The sequence below is a fragment of the Lepisosteus platostomus genome, chromosome 11 (assembly GCF_059453375.1).
Source record: "Lepisosteus platostomus isolate fLepPlt1 chromosome 11, fLepPlt1.hap1, whole genome shotgun sequence".
Lineage (NCBI taxonomy): Eukaryota > Metazoa > Chordata > Actinopteri > Semionotiformes > Lepisosteidae > Lepisosteus > Lepisosteus platostomus.
In genome coordinates this window covers 4,410,400-4,427,704 of record NC_142621.1, presented here as the reverse complement: position 1 = coordinate 4,427,704, position 17,305 = coordinate 4,410,400, and the positions used below count along the sequence as shown (strand labels likewise).

At 45.8% G+C, this 17,305-nt stretch overlaps 1 protein-coding gene across 4 annotated transcripts in view; it reads left to right on the top strand.

The window, feature by feature from the left end:
* Positions 1 to 17,305, top strand: part of tnni3k (TNNI3 interacting kinase) — a 26,113-nt gene extending 8,808 nt beyond the window's left edge. For 2 of the 4 annotated variants that reach the window (XM_088597986.1, XM_088597985.1), the window contains exons 11-25: positions 226 to 375; positions 902 to 988; positions 1,618 to 1,674; positions 2,273 to 2,365; positions 2,483 to 2,540; positions 2,681 to 2,875; positions 3,062 to 3,166; positions 3,773 to 3,825; positions 3,907 to 3,959; positions 4,634 to 4,766; positions 5,223 to 5,332; positions 12,358 to 12,417; positions 13,426 to 13,595; positions 16,278 to 16,357; positions 17,120 to 17,305. In XM_088597986.1, coding sequence (XP_088454112.1) covers positions 226 to 375; positions 902 to 988; positions 1,618 to 1,674; positions 2,273 to 2,365; positions 2,483 to 2,540; positions 2,681 to 2,875; positions 3,062 to 3,166; positions 3,773 to 3,825; positions 3,907 to 3,959; positions 4,634 to 4,766; positions 5,223 to 5,332; positions 12,358 to 12,417; positions 13,426 to 13,595; positions 16,278 to 16,357; positions 17,120 to 17,196 — 1,481 coding nt within the window. In that variant the 3' untranslated portion in view covers positions 17,197 to 17,305. Of the gene's footprint in view, positions 1 to 225; positions 376 to 901; positions 989 to 1,617; positions 1,675 to 2,272; positions 2,366 to 2,482; positions 2,541 to 2,680; positions 2,876 to 3,061; positions 3,167 to 3,772; positions 3,826 to 3,906; positions 3,960 to 4,633; positions 4,767 to 5,222; positions 5,333 to 5,895; positions 10,177 to 12,357; positions 12,418 to 13,425; positions 13,596 to 16,277; positions 16,358 to 16,464; positions 16,513 to 17,119 lie in introns of those variants that run through there. The other 2 variants (XM_088597988.1, XM_088597987.1) reach the window with 2 other exon arrangements.

Sequence of the window (17,305 nt, the reverse complement as noted above, 5' to 3'; positions counted from 1 at the left end):
TGTCTTCCTATAACAGTTTTAGTAAGTGCCAGGGGCACGTTCTTACCCTTGAATGCGTACAGCTAAATAATGACTTGCAAGACGAGGAGGCCAGAGCGAATCTTGAAATGTTATGTTGATTAAAGACCAAACTGCGTTGGGCCCAGAACTGAAAGACAAGCAGCGCCACCTGATTCTGCGTTTGAACAGACCTTCTCCTGTGCCTGTCTGTTGCCCGGCCTGCAGGGTTACACAGCGCCTGTTTCCATGGGCACATCCGCCTGGTCCAGTTCCTCTTAGACAGCGGGTCTGACATGAACCTGGTTGCCTGTGATCCCAGCAGGTCCAGCGGGGAGAAAGATGAACAGACCTGTCTCATGTGGGCGTACGAGAAAGGTGTGTCATCGGAGCCAGTTGCACATGTCTTAGCGACATATCGTGGGAATGTGTTTGCAAACATCTTGGCCCACAGCAGTCTCTGCTTCGTTTACACTGCTGAGGGAGAAAAGCGTAGTCTGATTCACACCATGTGGATGTATCATGATCTAGAAATTGTGAATAGTATATAGATGCCAATATAATAATCTTTGTATAATCTTTCTTTTAAAGAGAGATTTCAGAACTGGGTATTTACAGCCTCATATACTAATTCAAGAGATGTTGTATAAGCTTAAGCAATTTAAAACCAGTTCTGCTGCATTTGCTGGATTAAGTGCTCTGTACGAATAAAGCACATGAAATATGCTCACTGTTTGCTTGTTCTTTAGTCTCTAATGGTGTAACGAAACACGTTTGTTGCTAACTGTGTGCTCATCGAAATACTGTATGTCATCACAACAGAGTGTTAATTAATCACACCGCTTGCTATCAGGGGACTGGAGACTGGCAGCAGAATAATACTGCACCTGGGTTCCTGTTACAGGTCATGATGCCATTGTCACCCTGTTGAAGCACTACAAACGGCCCCAGGACGAGTCTCCCTGTAATGAGTATTCCCAGCCCGGGGGAGGTCAGTGCCGTGTGTGACCATCGATTGATAACGCACAACGGTTATTGCTTTCTGCTGCGGCTGTTCTTGTTCTGTTCCCAAAATGCGCGGTCCTGCTGATTCTAGAGTGTTTGTCTGAGTGATTTAGAGAGCTGAAAGCTCAACATCAACGCTGATGGGATTAGTTAAAACAGCCTCCCTGCTATTTTAGTTTTCAGTCTCTCTGATCCTGCTGGAAATTAATAATCGCCGCACAATAGAGAATTCATCTGGCAGCCCCAAAACTTCAAGTGCTGGCCAGAGCCTTTTCTCAAAGGGGTGCACTTTGATGGCTTGCTGGAAAAAAATAAAAACAGCGTGATTTTGATTTTACTGAGGAAAAAAGAAACAGTACAAGAAACGAGAACAAGACGTTCAGTTACCCGTCAGATCAGTTAGCTGTTAGCATCTCTTCCAGCTGGGTGGGCCAAGTGGCCTCTTCGTGTTTGTAACCTTTCTAATGTCTTTATGTTTTTATGATCATTAAGATAAGTCTAAAGTTGCAGAAGAGATTGTTAACATTGTAATTTATAAAATGCTGATGTTATAATTCCAATATATGAAAGCATGAATAAAGCAGAAAGATCTGACATGTATTTTGGGTTTTACAGATGGGTCCTACGTGTCTGTTCCATCCCCTCTGGGGAAGATTAAAAGTATGACAAAAGGTAACAGTGTACCAGATGTCTAGACAGCTCTTGAGAGACAGTTTCCATTTAAAGCTGTTTAAATGCACTACATCATATTGTAGCCTTGTGACCCCATACAGTACCTAGAATCTCCTACAGCAACAGTCAGCCCTATATGGAAATGCAGAATGCTTTCAGGTGTCACAGTATTATATCGGGGTTCTCCAGGGGTCAGTGTTTGGGCTCATTTCATTCTACAGGATTCCTCTTTACAAAGTAAGGAACTTGTGTTTAGTCGGGCATTTAAATGTCAGGTTACGATGTCAGGTTACACACAGGTTACACACAAATAATTGTATGTGTTACCAGAAATGTGTTTTGCACACTCCTGTTGTACTTATCCCTTTTACAGGAATTTCTAATTTGTGGTTTTGTACAGGCAATGCATCCTACACAAACCTTATCTAAATACAAATGACTTTCATTTAATTCTGTGTCTTGATAAAATATTTTTTTTTATTGCATTTAGAAAATGTAATGCTATATTAATGATGTGGGGAGTAGCGCAAGGGTGGTAGGGATTTGAAGTCATGCCTGTATTTTATAATATTAAAATACACTTTGTTTTTGTTCTCAGAAAAGGCGGATGTTCTCCTGCTAAGAGCGAGTCTCCCCTCTCACTTCCACCTCCAGCTGTCAGAACTGGAGTTCCATGAAATTATAGGATCAGGTATACGAGCTGAGACAGCTAGTGTGCTAGACAGTTCTTCTTATTATTTCTTAAGCCATTTCTTGAGTTATTGAGAGATAGGCAGCCAATGCTAAAAATAAAATATTCTTTATTTAGGTTCCTTTGGAAAAGTTTACAAAGGACGATGTAGGAACAAAATTGTTGCAATCAAACGGTGAGTGCTCTTGCACGAACACGAGAAGAAATGAAATAATCCATGAAGTGGATTATTTTACAGAATGACCTCCTCAGTTTGCACTGAACCGTTCACAAATTCAAAATCGAAAGCGTCACGATTGTGATTTTCCGTTCTAGGTATCGAGCAAATACGTACTGCTCAAAGTCCGATGTAGACATGTTTTGCCGTGAAGTGTCCATTCTCTGCCGTCTCAACCATCCCTGCGTGATCCAGTTTGTTGGTGCCTGTTTAGATGATCCCAGCCAGTTTGCGATTGTTACTCAGTATGTCTCTGGAGGGTCACTCTTCTCCCTACTGCACGAGCAGAAGAGGTAGGTGGGGCTTTCCAGTGCTTTGTTCTGAACCTCTTTTTGTGTCCTGCTTCAGTATTATCTGCAAATGTCACTAGTTTAGTAACTGTACCCAAATCTAGCTCGTCAATATAAATTGGGAAGAGCAGCAGTCCCAGTGTTATCGATCAGTTCCCCCCATAAGTCTGATTACTTTTAAATCTGCAGGATAATTGATCTTCAGTCAAAGCTCATCATTGCCATTGATGTGGCAAAAGGCATGGAATACCTGCACAACCTCATCCAGCCAATCATCCACAGAGATCTCAACAGGTGAGCAACGTCCAGCCCCTGGAGCTGCAGCGGTGCACGACTAGATACTGCACATGCGCACAAGTACTCAAGCTGAGTGTGTTTCAGTGAACGGGTCCTTTATCCCAGAAGAATTATCTTCCAGGTTGCTTTGTGTCTTGTGGCAGGAGTGATCCTTTTTACCATGAAAGGTTTGAGTCCCAGACGGGTTGCCTCAACAGTCTACATTTTGTATAACAGAAAACCTTTATTAAAATAACATCTCTTTTACACAGATTTGTTGTCAATAGACTGGACCCTTGCTTTGATTTTTGCTATTGTTTTTCCTAAATATGGCTTTAACATAAGATACCATGTTCCCTTTTCACTGGTTATTTCATTTTTTGCTAAAACATACTGAACTGTCAAGGCATATCATATCATCTGTTACCAGTGTGCCTAAGCAACTCTTAATTTCTCACTTATTATACATTTAATCCCCATTGTATTCTGATTCTTTCTAAGTACTAGAGCCTGCAATTTATTGAGAATTAAAACAATCTGGGTTAAATATATTTCCAGGGTGGGAGGTGATTGGGAAAAAAAAAAATCCTGCAAAGAAATTCACTGTGAAGCTTTTTTTGACAGCCATAATATCCTGCTTTATGAAGATGGCCATGCAGTGGTGGCAGATTTTGGAGGTAATTATACTGTCTTTAGTGAAACCTACTGGAATCTTACAATATCTTCAGATCAATAACAAGTCAACTTTTATCTTGTAGAATCCAGATTCCTGTTGTCCATGGAGGAGGATAATATGACAAAACAACCTGGGGTTTGTATGCTTCCACCGAACTTTATTCTGAATATACAGAGTAGCTATAAACTTACGTCTTACTTCACTTTGCCTATAATCTGCAAATGATGAAATGTACTTTAGCAGGATTAGGAGTGGATACACATGGGCTCCTGTCCAACACAATCCTTAGATCTGTAGACCTTTCTGCTGGAGGCACCATTTCTGACACATTTTCTGTGCGTAGATGTACAGAGCTGTCAGCTGGGGCAGTTTGCCTGGAGAAATGTCCACCAATGCTTAGTCTCCCTAACGCCAGACTCAGCTTTGTGCAGACTGCTGCAGCCAGAAGTGAAATGGTATTGCCTGATTTCGATTCTGCCAAATTAGAGAATTTACTGAGTAGCATGAACTTATTTCTACTAATAAAATAAATGTGCAGCAATAAAGGACAATGTATGCTACAGAATGCCTGCAATAACGTAATATTTCTTTAAAAGCACTCTGAACTCATCCTAAACAGAGTATTAATGTATAAAGAGGACAGTGCTCTTCTGTTGCTTCTGCACAGCTGTAGGTTTTGAGATAAACCCTGTTTTTGCCACTGTGGTGTCTGTCGGGCATTGTTACTGTAAGCTAACGGGCAGCAGGACGCACGGGGGGGTCCTCTGCTGGCGGTTCTGTGATCCTAACGGTGTGGGGCTGCTGTGCAGAACCTGCGGTGGATGGCCCCGGAGGTGTTCACTCAGTGCACCCGCTACACTGTCAAGGCAGACGTGTTCAGCTACGCCCTGTGCCTCTGGGAGCTGCTGACCGGAGAGATTCCATTCGCTCACCTCAAGCCAGGTACTGTGTCTGCACTGGACAGCCAGCCACCCCCTGTCTCAGACAGCTCCCCTCCCTGTAGTGACACGCCCCAAGCTACAGAAGGACCCGGGCTGTGCTTGGCTCTTGAATCTTATTTTGGCTTCTGTTTTAAGCTACAGTAAACCCACTTATGCCTCAGCGCTTTATCCTTTATCATAGGATGTCCAACAATGGAAAATGTATGTTTAGGTTATGGCTTTGATGTATGTGCAAACTCTTTGTGGGTCGGTTTTCTTCAATCGCAAAAGATGCATTTTAACCGTTGTATGGTTTGTGTCTTACTTGGACTGTAAGACCTAGGATAAAGCACTTGGAGCTCTTGATATGCCTGGACTTTGCTTCTCATTTAGGCAGGACATGAAACGTAGCTGGTCGGTCATGTTGAAGCCCGTCGGGTGACCAGCTTCTCTCTCCTCCCTGTCCTCTCCTGCACAGCTGCAGCTGCAGCAGACATGGCCTACCACCACATCAGGCCACCCATCGGATACTCCATTCCCAAGCCCATCTCCTCCCTGCTGATGAGAGGCTGGAACATCTGTCCAGAGGTGAGCCGAGACCTCCACAGACCGCAGTGGACACGGGCCGGTCTTTCACAGGCGAAGAGTTTCAGTCACACGGCCGTTCGAGAGCTGCAGCTGACCAGGAGGATGGTTTTGACAACACTCTTACGACAGCAGTGTACAGTGACCTAAGTGGAGATCACGAAACTGCTGTTCGGCTGGATTTTAAGAATAGCAAAATATTAAAAACATTAAAAACACACAATAAACATTTATTTCACAACTGGTAGTATATTGCCGTCCTTGGAAGACTTGAAAAGTATTACAAAATTACAAAAAAGTCTTAACAAACTACTGACATTATCAATATGTACATTACACTCAAAATATATTGGCTTAATCACCTAAGCGTAAAAATGACATAGTGTTATTTCTTGGTATTTGTACAGTAATCATAGAACAGGTGTTTTTAGTTGGTTCGTGAGGTGTCAGAGGCATACCTTAATAAAAAACAGTTTCTTGAACGCACAGGTTCTCTCTATTCAGTAGTCTCTGGCTAGGAGAGGTAAATGCTACAGAAGGTCTGTCTATCTTATTTTTTTCTCCAGTGCCGTCTGAGGCCCGCTGCTTGCTTTTTCCGGAAGAATGAGGCGGATCTTCCTTTGTGGGGAGCCCTCCACTGATGGGATGTACTCTTGTATGATACCTGTGCTGGAGCAAGGCAGATTCCTAGTGTCCCCATCGGCTGCGACCTCTGATGGAGGAAGCACAGTAGATGTTGCTGGGACAGGGTCCGCTGCCTGGGGAGAGTGGGCACCCTCTGTGGTGTTGGCGCTGTTGTTATTTGACTGATTATCTCCGTTGGCTGGTGTCTCGTTCTCTGAACTGCAGAGGACGGTGGCTGTCTGACGGGCTGGATTAGCCGGGAGTTTCTCAGAACTGCCTGCTGTTTCGTTTAGTGGAGTTATGGGCTCCACATTTCCCTCTCTCCGTGGCCCTTGGGAGCTCTGAGTTTGAGGTGTCAGGGTTTCCACAGCGCTGCCGCAAGGTCCTGCAACATCGCATGGGCCTCTTTCTCTGCCCGAAGTCAGAGTGGCTGATGCCTCATTGTCCTCGGTGTTCATGTCGGCTGGTGTAGGGTCCTGACTCGCACTCTGTTGCTCTTGAACGCTGACGTCTTCGCTGTGACTTTCATCCTGGTCTCGTGGCGGAGTTAGTTTGGCTTGAACCTGTGCTCGGCCTTGTCCTTCTTGGGATTCGCTGTCTTCCTGGACTCCTGGAATGGGACTTTCGTGAGTCTCACCAGCGCTGTGATCTAAGACCATCGCACTGAGGGACTGGTCTGCCTTTGCTTCTTCTGCCTTTTCTTGGGCGTCCGGTTTCGCTCCATTAACATTTTCAGGTTCCGAACCCATTGGAGGAGGTGTCTCCTCACTCTCTGAGCACTTTCCACTTTGTGAGTTTTTGTCTTCTGCTCTTTCGTTGTTTTGTAACTCCAGCGAGCGTGTTTCTTCATTGGAATGATGGTTTTCGGCTGTTCGGTCGCTGTCTCCCCCATTTTCCATTTCCACGCTTTGGGGCGCCTGTGTTTCCTGCAGCTCTGCGGACGCCCCGTCCTCAGGCCTTTGTTCCGCAGAGGAGGTTTTTCTCTCCTTTCCTGCTGCCTCAGGCTGGGACGGTCCCATCGTCGTCTCCGCGGGACAATCGGGAGCAATTTCATTTTGCGGAGCTGGGTGGTGAATTTGTTTTCCACTGACGTTTTGAGATTTCTTGGTCTTCTTTGTGCTTCTCTTCTCTGTCTCCGAGGAGCGGGTTTCTCCGGACAGAGCAGGGACAGATGTGGCCTCGTTGTGTTCGTCTTTCTTCCTTTTCCTCCGCGAAAAGGCCAGCGTGTCTTTGCTGTTTGTTGCCTTGCTGGCATCTCGCTCAACCTCTTTTTCCAGTAGGCCCTCCTCCCCGCGTCTCTTCCCTGGGCTTACTCTGTTTCTTCTGAAAGGGTTTACATTTATCTTGACTTTCAAGAAGCCGTTGGATTGAACCGCGTGCTTCCGTTTCTTAAAATGGGATCCCCCGTCACCCTGATCCCTCGCAGTAGTCGCTCTCGGCGAACGGTTCGAGCCCCGTTTGTCTTTCATCTTCAGATTGTCTTTTAAGCAGAGGTCTTGGATGGCCCACTCCATTTTTTCGTCGCGGTGGCCTTTTTTCTTCCGAGCGGAGATCAGGCGCACGTCCGGGCCGCGGAGATTAAAATGGACGCTTTTTTGCACCCGTGCTAATCTGACTGTTTGCGTTCCCATCCGATCTCCTGCCGCGCGGCTGTCGGGGTCCGGGGGGGCGTTAGCGGTGTCGCGTGGGGTTTCCCTGCGGAAAACGGCCGGCCCTTTCGAAAGACTTTCTTTACCGCGCCTGTGCTCTGTGGTGCTCCCCTCGCCTCTCCCCTCTCTCCTGTATTCGCCAGTCGTGTGGCAGTGCACACAGTTAACGGTGAGGTAGTCTGGCAGGGAGTGAATATGTGTAGCCTCAGCAGCATGCCTACCCTGAAATTCTCTGTGCGCGCCACCTATTCTCAGACCGCAGTGCGTTGTGTTGTACAGGGCTGGTACACATGCAGGACAGGATGGCAAGCAGCTGTGTTGCTTACAAAGGTGCTCCTCGTCTCCGTTATAGCTGGCTTCCCGTTCGGCAGTTGTCCCGAAGCTGTCCGTGAACCGCTCTTGTCTTCCTGTCGTTTGTGTGGCAGCTTCCTGTCTCTTATATTGCATCTGTGCTCTGAAATCTGCAAAAGAGAGCAAAATGTTTAGTTTGTTCATTTTAAGAATGTATAATGTGGGGAAGCCATTGGCTATGTGAGAGGAGCTATGCAGTATATTTACATGAAAAGGAATCTTTAAGCACATCTGGATTGTATGCCAATATTGTATTCTTCATTCATCACCATTACTCTTGTTATGATGTTTTTAATATTAACCAGTTCATCTAATAGAATTGATACAGACATTAGGGCGACCAAATTCAATCTTCCACTGCTAATGCTCTGTTTTGCTGCATTTCAAAGAGTTTATATCCTTAATGAGGGAACATTTACAGTTTTTAAAGCAATTTTCATGCTTGTGTGCCTTAGTGCACAATTTGTGTGGCATTAGAGGTACGAACGTAATTGAATTTAAATGCTTTCTGTTTAATGCCTCCGTGAGCGAAATGTGGGGCTTCTTATTTAACACAAATCTCTTTTGGAAACATCTTTTTTTCAGCTGCGTCTTTCACCCTGGAGAAACAGAAAACACAAGCCGAAAAGAAGGCCCTGCAGTGTTTATTCAGCAGTCTCGCAGCTTGTCACATGACCTTCAAGTCTCCTCACGGAGCCCCCGCTTTAATGAGGCTGTTATTTTTAATGAGTCGTTAGAACCCACCACGCATCCGTACCTTCACTAAACTTCAGGGCAGGCTGCCACACGTGTCTGTGCCTCTCCTCCCTCCGTGTCAGCCTCTCTTGTTCGCTGGGGCCGGTTGCTATCCGCCTGCCGCTGTGCAAAACAGGCGCACTGCTGCCGTCGGCTCCCTGATGCTCTCCTGGGCTCCCAGGGACCGAGTGTGCCTGGCTGCAGCTCTGCCACGCCACGTGCCGCTGTGGTCTGGCCGGCTTGCCCCCTGCTGCTACAGGCCTTGCCCACTCGCTGGCGCCCCTTTGCCTGTGGACCGTCCTGTCCTGCGGCCCCTGTCTGTTCGGGTGCATCAGCTGAGGGACGTGTCCAGGATGGACAATGGACAGGACTTGGACTTCATTGTCCTCGGTGAAAGTGCACCGGGGCGTCTTTCCGCCCTCCACGGAGCTGCTGGGGGAGCCAGCTTCTTCCCTGAGGCGCTGTCTCTGGGCCTTGTTGTGCTCCAGTCTGTGACAGATACAGTACAGCAGTGCCAGTGTGAGCCCCAGCGCTCCTGCAGGAAAACAAAACGGCAATCATTGCGTCTCGTTAGCTGCAGTTGTGAATGCTAATTATTTAACAGTTGCCTTCCTGCTAGGGCATGGCATTAATTTCATTTTTATAGCCGTTCTCAGGCTGTTCCACTTTTTGAAGACAATCATAAATGTGCAAATACTGTCAAAGTTAACTAGCATGACAGAGCTACAGGAGACTTTAGAGAATGAAATTAATGTTGCATTAGTCGTAATCAAACAGTTCGTATTTATCGTGATATTATATTAATCCAACAAGGGTACGCTCCGGTTTTCTTTCTAATAAAAAAGTAAGACTTTCTTCAAATATGTACTCAAACCCTTTTGCATAAATTTGAAATAACGTTTCTCATAAAGAAACGTGTAGCGCATTTTATCAGTCAAGACACAGCTATATGAGACTGTTGAGCAGAAAGCTGTCTGTGGTGGCTTATCAGGACTAAATAATGTGAATCAGAATGAAAGTGTTTTGATATGCTGTTTTGTAACACTGAATTAATCATAAACACTTATTAAGAATAAGTGCAACACTTATAAGAATTCAGTTTGCATATATTGAAATATTCCTACAATATAAATTCTCGCAAAACTACATCTAACATGACATCATGATGATTGACTCCATTAAATATGGTAGCACCGTATCCCAGCCACATCCTAATGTTTGAATATCCCAGCCACATCCTAATGTATGAGGGCTGATTAGCTCACCTGAAAAGCAAAAGACAGCTGTTAACAGCATGTCTCTTACGTAACGTCTGTAGTCACTGGTTTGGACAGTTATGGTGATGTTCTGATTGGGCGGCACACAGTTCGACTCCGTCAGCTGCAGGATGGTTTGCACAGCTGGGTTGCTCGAACTCTGGCACGCCAGCTGCTTGCCGTTGTACAGGATCTTGCCTGGCTTCTCAATGTAGCTGCTGAGGAATTCCGACAGCTCCCGTAGCTCGCAAGAGCAGTTCCACCGGTTGATGTCCAGGTTCAAGGCCGAGAGCCAGGAGAGGTAGGAGAAAGCATCGGGGATGAGCGTGAGGCTGTTCCTCGACAGGTCTATAGACCTCAGCCGAGGAAGGTTTGCGAAGCTGTCTCTGGCTATGTAAGTGATCAGGTTGTCCGACAAATCCAGTGTCTCAAGGCTGCTGAGCGTGGAAAATTCGAATGTGTTGCTGTCTAGCCCGGAAATCAGGTTCCCCTCGAGCTGCAGAGTGAGCAGGCTCCCCAGGTCTTTGAACCAGCTCCCCTTGACGGCTTGCAGGGCGTTGTTCCCCAGTTGTAAGATCTCCAGGTGTGGGAGCTGGCTGAAGGTGGACTCGAGAATAGCAGAGGTTGAGATGCGATTGTGATCCAGCAGCAGTGCTCTCAGAGCCGTGAGGTCCCGGAAAGCGTTCTCCTCGATGTGTGCTATGGCGTTGTTGCTCAGGCCCAGCAGAGTCATATTGGACGGGTAGGAAAAGGACCTGTTGCGAAGGGAGTCAATGTTCCCATCCGTGAAGAGCACAGCCTTAGTCGTCAGGGGAACCTCTGTGTACAGGAGAACAGATGACACTTCAGGTGTGGGCATTTGGTTGCAGCGATGTGAAATGGGATTATCTGGCGTCAGTGACCGTGGGTGGGATTGCTTTGGGGATCAGCCGTACTCGTAGTCTTTTTATGAGGCACAGAAAAGGTCTATGGAATGATAAGCATTAAAGCTTCACCTCAGTGTCAGTCCTGCACAATGAATTCACTGAATTATTCAACACATCTGGCTTTCACTGCTTCATTCAGCACCGTGGGGCGCAGCAGGATTGTGGTTGTGACAGTCCCACGTGCGCTGCAGACATGAAGTCTGCACATCCCCTTACCTATGACACTAGTCAGCCGGTGGCAGATGATGGCATCTTCTGAGCACACCACGCAGGAGGCAGGACACAAATCCTCGTGCTGAGCATGTGAGAGAGAAGCCAGCAGCACGAGGAGCACACCTGAAACAGGGAGGAGGTGAAGCCAGGTTACTCGCCAGCGGTCACCCGTACTGATTTTCCTCACAGGCCCGAACCCTCTGATTGATTATGGGCCTGTGTTGAAAGGATCACTAAGGGATTTTGTTATCTATTGCTTCTTTGCAGTAATCTGTGGCGGGTTGTGTTTGGAGGTCACTTGTTAACAGCCAACCTGACACTATAGGTCGCCAAAGGCCACTGTTATTTGTTAAATAGACACACTGGGTGATGGTTAATTAATTATACTATTGGTTGTGGTTAATCTCACAGTCTCACATGGGAGTCAGGTAGGAGAGGGTAGGGGGTAGTGGGGCTATTGCATTACCTGCAGTTAAGCTTCCTGCACTGTCTGATATCATTCATTTTATACGTTCTGATCTCTTGAGCCATGTTATTGATGGTGAAGTCTGTCTGACACGCATAGTCTGTGGCTAATTTTGTTTTGAAGTTATAGACCAAGTCTTTGCCTGGGCTTTTCTGGTAAAAAGGAAATGGTAGGTAATATTTTTTCTGGTAAGAAAACCAGGAGTCAAATATAGAAAAAAAAATATTTGTATCGTTGTTTGCTTAAGTCGCCAGTCCCCATGGTGATTTAAAGGGTTAACAGTGCTTTTAAGTGCAAATGTAAAGGAAAGGATAGACATGATTCCAGGTCTGTAATGTGTTTACAAAATGTACTGCAAGACAAAACGTGCTATTTTGATATGTGGTTAAGTATAATTGGTAGATCTTCATTCTAAGTTTTATAGAAACAAGACATAAACCAACTAGATGTTCTTGTTGACTCAGGTGCTGTACAAAAGTACAAAAGTAAAAAAAAACACTAAAGATGCATCATGTAGATTGACTTACTTCTCATCGTTTCTGCTATTGTACAGGTAGCATGTTGTCGTGTTTTCTTCTCCACATCAGTGCAAGAGATCTGTGGCCTTTTTACTTGTGATGCTGGGCTCATTGGCCTCCTCTTTCAGCTGGTGTCTGAACTACAGAGCACCTGAAAGACAGTCAGTGTAATTAGGTTTTTACAAAATGATGTGTGTTTTGCACTGATAATGGGCCTCAGAATGTTTCTGTGCATATATGCAATGGTGCTGTAAAAATAGTTCATCTGGAATATTATTCCCCTCTTACAGGAAAGACCAGAGTTTTCCGAAGTGGTCGCCAAGCTGGAGGAGTGTCTCTGCAATGTCGAGGTGAGGAAATTGGCTTGTAGCAGTTACTTGTGAGGGACGTTTTAGTGACTGTTGCGTTGACCAAAATTAAATATGGAGTGCGAAACGGAAAATGCATTTCCAACACATCAAATTCTGCTGTAGCTGGCTGTCGAATGGTGGTACTGAAAAAACGGTTGGTTCAGTCAGAGGAGTAGAGTGAGAGATTTTGCTTTTCATGCTCGAGTGTGTAAGTACTTGACGTGGCAAGAATTGGGAATAATTTGGGATATTATAATATCCAGGCCTCCATTCATTCATGAGTAAGTAGCCTGGAGCGTATCCCAGAAGCACAGATAGCCCTTTGCAGAGCACGCACAGACGCCAAGGTGCCCATCCAGCCTGTCTTTAAGAGAGGGGAGGAAACCTGAGGGAACATGCAAACTCCACACTTGAGCTGTTTTCCTCCATTTCAGTCGGCATTTCAGGTATATTGAAGGGGTTCAGCACTGTAGGATAGCAGAATGGCGCAGTGGAAGCCTGCGATGGGCCGAGACCGTCCTCTGCAGCGCTCTTTTTTCCAGAATGAACAGCGAGACACAAACCAGCAGGCACAGGAGGGAAACTTCATGGGACTGCGTTTAAAACCAGTCACAAGGACGCACTTCTGCAACCGGATGGGGTTGGGGGATCAAGCTATCCGGTCGTGTTGCTGAAGCCGATACCCTGGCTTCTTTCGAGATGTTGGCTGGGGGAAGTCCTGCGATCAGTTATCTTCTACCTGCCGAATGGGATCGGAGATTTGGATGGCCTCCTGTTGTTTGTCATGTTCTTAATTCTTAACATTATGTTCTTAATGTTCTCCTGTATAGTTGACGGTTCTTGCAACAGGCAATATGTCCCCAGCTGCCATGTCAACGATTTGTACGGGCAGCCCTGGAGATCTTCCGAGACTGCGGGAGCGGGGAGGCTTTGGCAGGATGCCGGTGGAGGGTCGCTGCCTGTGATGCGGTCCGCTCTCTGACTCTCTTTCTCCCCTGCGTCCCACAGCTCATGTCCCCGGCCTCCAGTAACAGCAGCGGCTCCCTGTCTCCCTCCGCCTCTTCCGACTGCCTGGTGGCCCGGGGGGGGCCGGGCCGCAGCCACGTGGCCGCCCTGCGCTCCCGCTTCGAGCTGGAGTACGCCCTCAACGCCAGGGCTTACGCCGTCTGGTCACAGAGGTGGGACCTTTTCCCTTGTCACGCTGTGAAGGTCACGGGATCGCTCTACAACCACCCCTGGGGCCTTCTGGGGACTCAAGGGGCTTGTCCGGGTGGGGGGGTGGAGCTCTGCGACCGCGGGTTCGAGCCCTTAGCAGCGTACGACTGCCGAGGGTAGTGTGTCAGCACCTGGCCAGGGCTCTCAGAAACACAGGTGCTCTCGGTGAGAGACGCACCTCTCCTCCAATCGGCTTAGACTCTCCAGTATAGGGAGGCGGGTCTTGTGATGTCATAAAGGAGGTGTGGCTTGGAGGTGGGCGGGTCAGTGGAGTCTGCCAGCACTTCCTGATTCTCACCGGTGAGCTGCTGCACGACAACACTTGCAAACCACACAACTGGCTGTTCCAAATTGGGTGGGTAGATCTAAAATACTGGGCGCCTCTGTTTTTTTAAAGAACATACTTCTGGATGGAATTTGTGCGTGAAAAGAGAATGAATCAGCCTGCGCTGGACTGCATTCAAAATTACATTTGCATCCTGGACAAAGTCATCATTTGAAAGGTTGTGACCTGAAATGATTTGCGAAGTATAGCTGTGTCATCTCTCTGAGGTAACTTGAGGATGTTCATCTATTTTCATCTCAGGAAAACAGCTCCTGCCCTTACTTGCCTTAACCTGAACTGATGTCATGCCCAAGCAAATAAGCAAATGTACTTCAAGGAGGCCTTGTCTGCCCGTCTTACTGTTTATCTAGCGATAAGGTGAAACATTCAAAACACTTCTCCTGCAACAGATCCCCCAGTGTTGCTTGGAGACACGAGGCCAAATATAAAGAAAAGTAAATGTAATGAAACATGTATGACCTCTCTGTTGGATTAGCTGCTTGGTTGCTGTTTATTCATGCTACATGACTGCAGCAGGCAAGCCATGGCAACTGTTTCCAAGTATACAGTAACAAGGAAAGGAGACACACTGTGGGCTACTAAGGTTTCTGCTTTGATCGCACACAGTTCTTGGAGACTGTCCTACTCTTCCTCATCACCTGCGAGGCAGAGGCAGCTCTCTGGTGATACTGGGGGGGGGGAGGGGGGGTTGTCTTTGTCAGCTGATCTGCTCCTGCCCGTAGTCTACAGCTGCACAACTGCTGTACAGTCAGCACTGGCCAGCCTTCCTCCCCATTCTGAAGCTCATGGCAAAACCGTAGCATTTATCAGCAACAGGGCACCTGTCTTTAGTCATGAGGATGGCAGTGCCACTGCTCCTCGTCCTTTCTGTTTTAATGTCTACAGGTAGTCCTGGCAGATAAAAGGGTTTTGAGTCGAGCGTATATTGTCACCATTAAGGTAGTTTAAGAAAACCAGTAGCCATTTCAATAGAATCACATTAGAGCCTAACAAAAGATTCCTATACAATTTATTCAATCGTATCTAGGCTTATGATTTACTGCATAACAAGCGGTTCTCCTCTGCGCACATGGCTTCAGAGTCTGCAAAACTAAATTGGAAATGTGTACTGGTTCATGCCAGTAGAGTGTGTAGAGCACAACATGCAGTGTTCTGAGAGCCCTTTCAGGCCCTTTCTGTGAACAGAGATGGACAAAATAATTACAATAAAAAAACAATGAGTTACAGTATACATTTCATTATCCTGACCTGACAAGTGCTCTGGCGTCACAAGCTGCTTATATTCCTGATTTCCCCAGCAGTCTGCTGTGGTTGTAAGGTGTGAGGATGGTTCTTGTGTGTAGATTGGTCATCTAAAGTACTTTATAAGGGCACAACTGCTAGGTACCATTTTGTATTAGCTTTTTTTTTAATAGGATGTGTTTTTATGCCAGAGTCATTCCATTTTTAGTTGCTAGGAGAATTGATTTAGAATAGATGACTAATGCATAAATTGTAACAATCTGATCAATTATGTTTCATTGTTGTAAAATCCCCGATGTATTTTGGAGCTAAAAATGACTTGTAAAAAATAGACAAGTGTTAAGCAGCACACTCCATGTAACCATATACAACATTTCTTAATTGCAGCTGAACGTTTGGCTGGCTGTTTTCTGAATATGATCCCACCTTCAGATACAGATCGCTAAAGAGGGGATGGGCTCTGAGCACAAAATAAGCTTAACAATAAAATCAAGCTTAATCTTCTCTAGGTTGGAGCCATAATTTCACAGATTCAGAAACAAGCCAGTCCACACTACTTACATACAAATCTCACATTGACGGTGCATAGAGAGATGTTTCATCATAATGCAAACTGGTAGCTTACCTCTTGTCTGACTTCTGTGGATCAGTTACTTAATGGTCCAGAGCCTCAGTACAGCAAACTTTTATCCTCCAGAATGCATTGTGTTACTATAATCCCTCCTGGGTTGATCAGATGGTCCTTAAGTACTCTAAGTCATCTCGCACTCTTGTTATACACCCATCAAAACAAATTGAGCCTGAAAGAAACGATCTAAATATATTAGAATCGTCTTCTAAGATTACAGTACCGTTGGACTGGGCATGCTCAGCTTGTGACAGCTGTTACCTGAGACTGGAGGCTCGGAGATGGTGTTCACCTGACAACAAAGCAGCATATGCGCTGTCCAACTTTATTTATTTTTTTAATAAAGTGCTGAACTCTCAGACTACAAAACGGGCAGGAAATACAGGCTGGTGGCTCCTGACTTTTGTTGAATCTTTCTTCTTTCACCAGCACTGGGCGGAGATCCTCTCAAGGCCTGTCCCTGGATGAACTGAGGAAAAACCTCCAGTTTCCTCCCATTGACAGGAATGGTAGGTTTTTCCTAAGTGACCGTCACTCATTTAGTATTTGCGCAAACTGCATATTGTATTGCGGAATTTGAAATTAGTTTATGCTAATGAGAACTGTTTGTTTATAGAACCATCAGCAATGCATGTGCAACAAAAGAATCAAGCAAAAAAGACAGGTATACACAAATTAAAACTGTAAATTAAACACAGTTAAAAGCTACCTAAGTACATATATTGAAGTATGTAACTGCGTTTTAAGACATTTTAAGACTGTGTTTGAACAGACAGATTCACTTGGAAGATCTGATATGGGCTAGGGGATCACTCCACAGCCTTGGAGTCACAGAGCAGAAACATGGACTCATACTGTGAATCACACAACAGGAGGGACTATGGGGAGTTAACAGTACCCAGATGTAGTCAAGTGCCAAACATTCACGGCCTTAACGATCAGTATTTTAAATGTGCGGTGCAGTGAAACGAAAACAAATCATTTCTGCTCGTGCTGGTTAGTTTTGTTTAAAATCCCATAGCATTATTTTGGTGTAACATTGAGTCCTTATATAATTCCTATATATTGTATAATGTGGGTTTTGTAAAGTTCTCTCTCAAGTGTCTCGATCAAACCCATAACTTGTCCAACAGGATTGTGGTAATTTTTCAGGCATGTGTTGTGGCTGAAGTGCTGCACAGATACAAGCTCCTCATTGGATTTCAATGCAGTTAACAGTAAATAATGCTAATGCTCAGGGCTCATTTTGGTGTCTGATTCCTTTTGCACAGGGTATGTCTCCGATCCTATGAGCACCATGCGTTTTCACTCCTGCAGCAGTAATGGAAGCTTTGAGGACAACAACTGACTTGGGTGTAGTTAGCAGACAGCTCATTAAGAAGCACTAGCAACACTGCCAAACGTCATGTGAACTGTCCAGTTGCAAAGAATTTCAGATAAAGTGGACAACAAAAGTA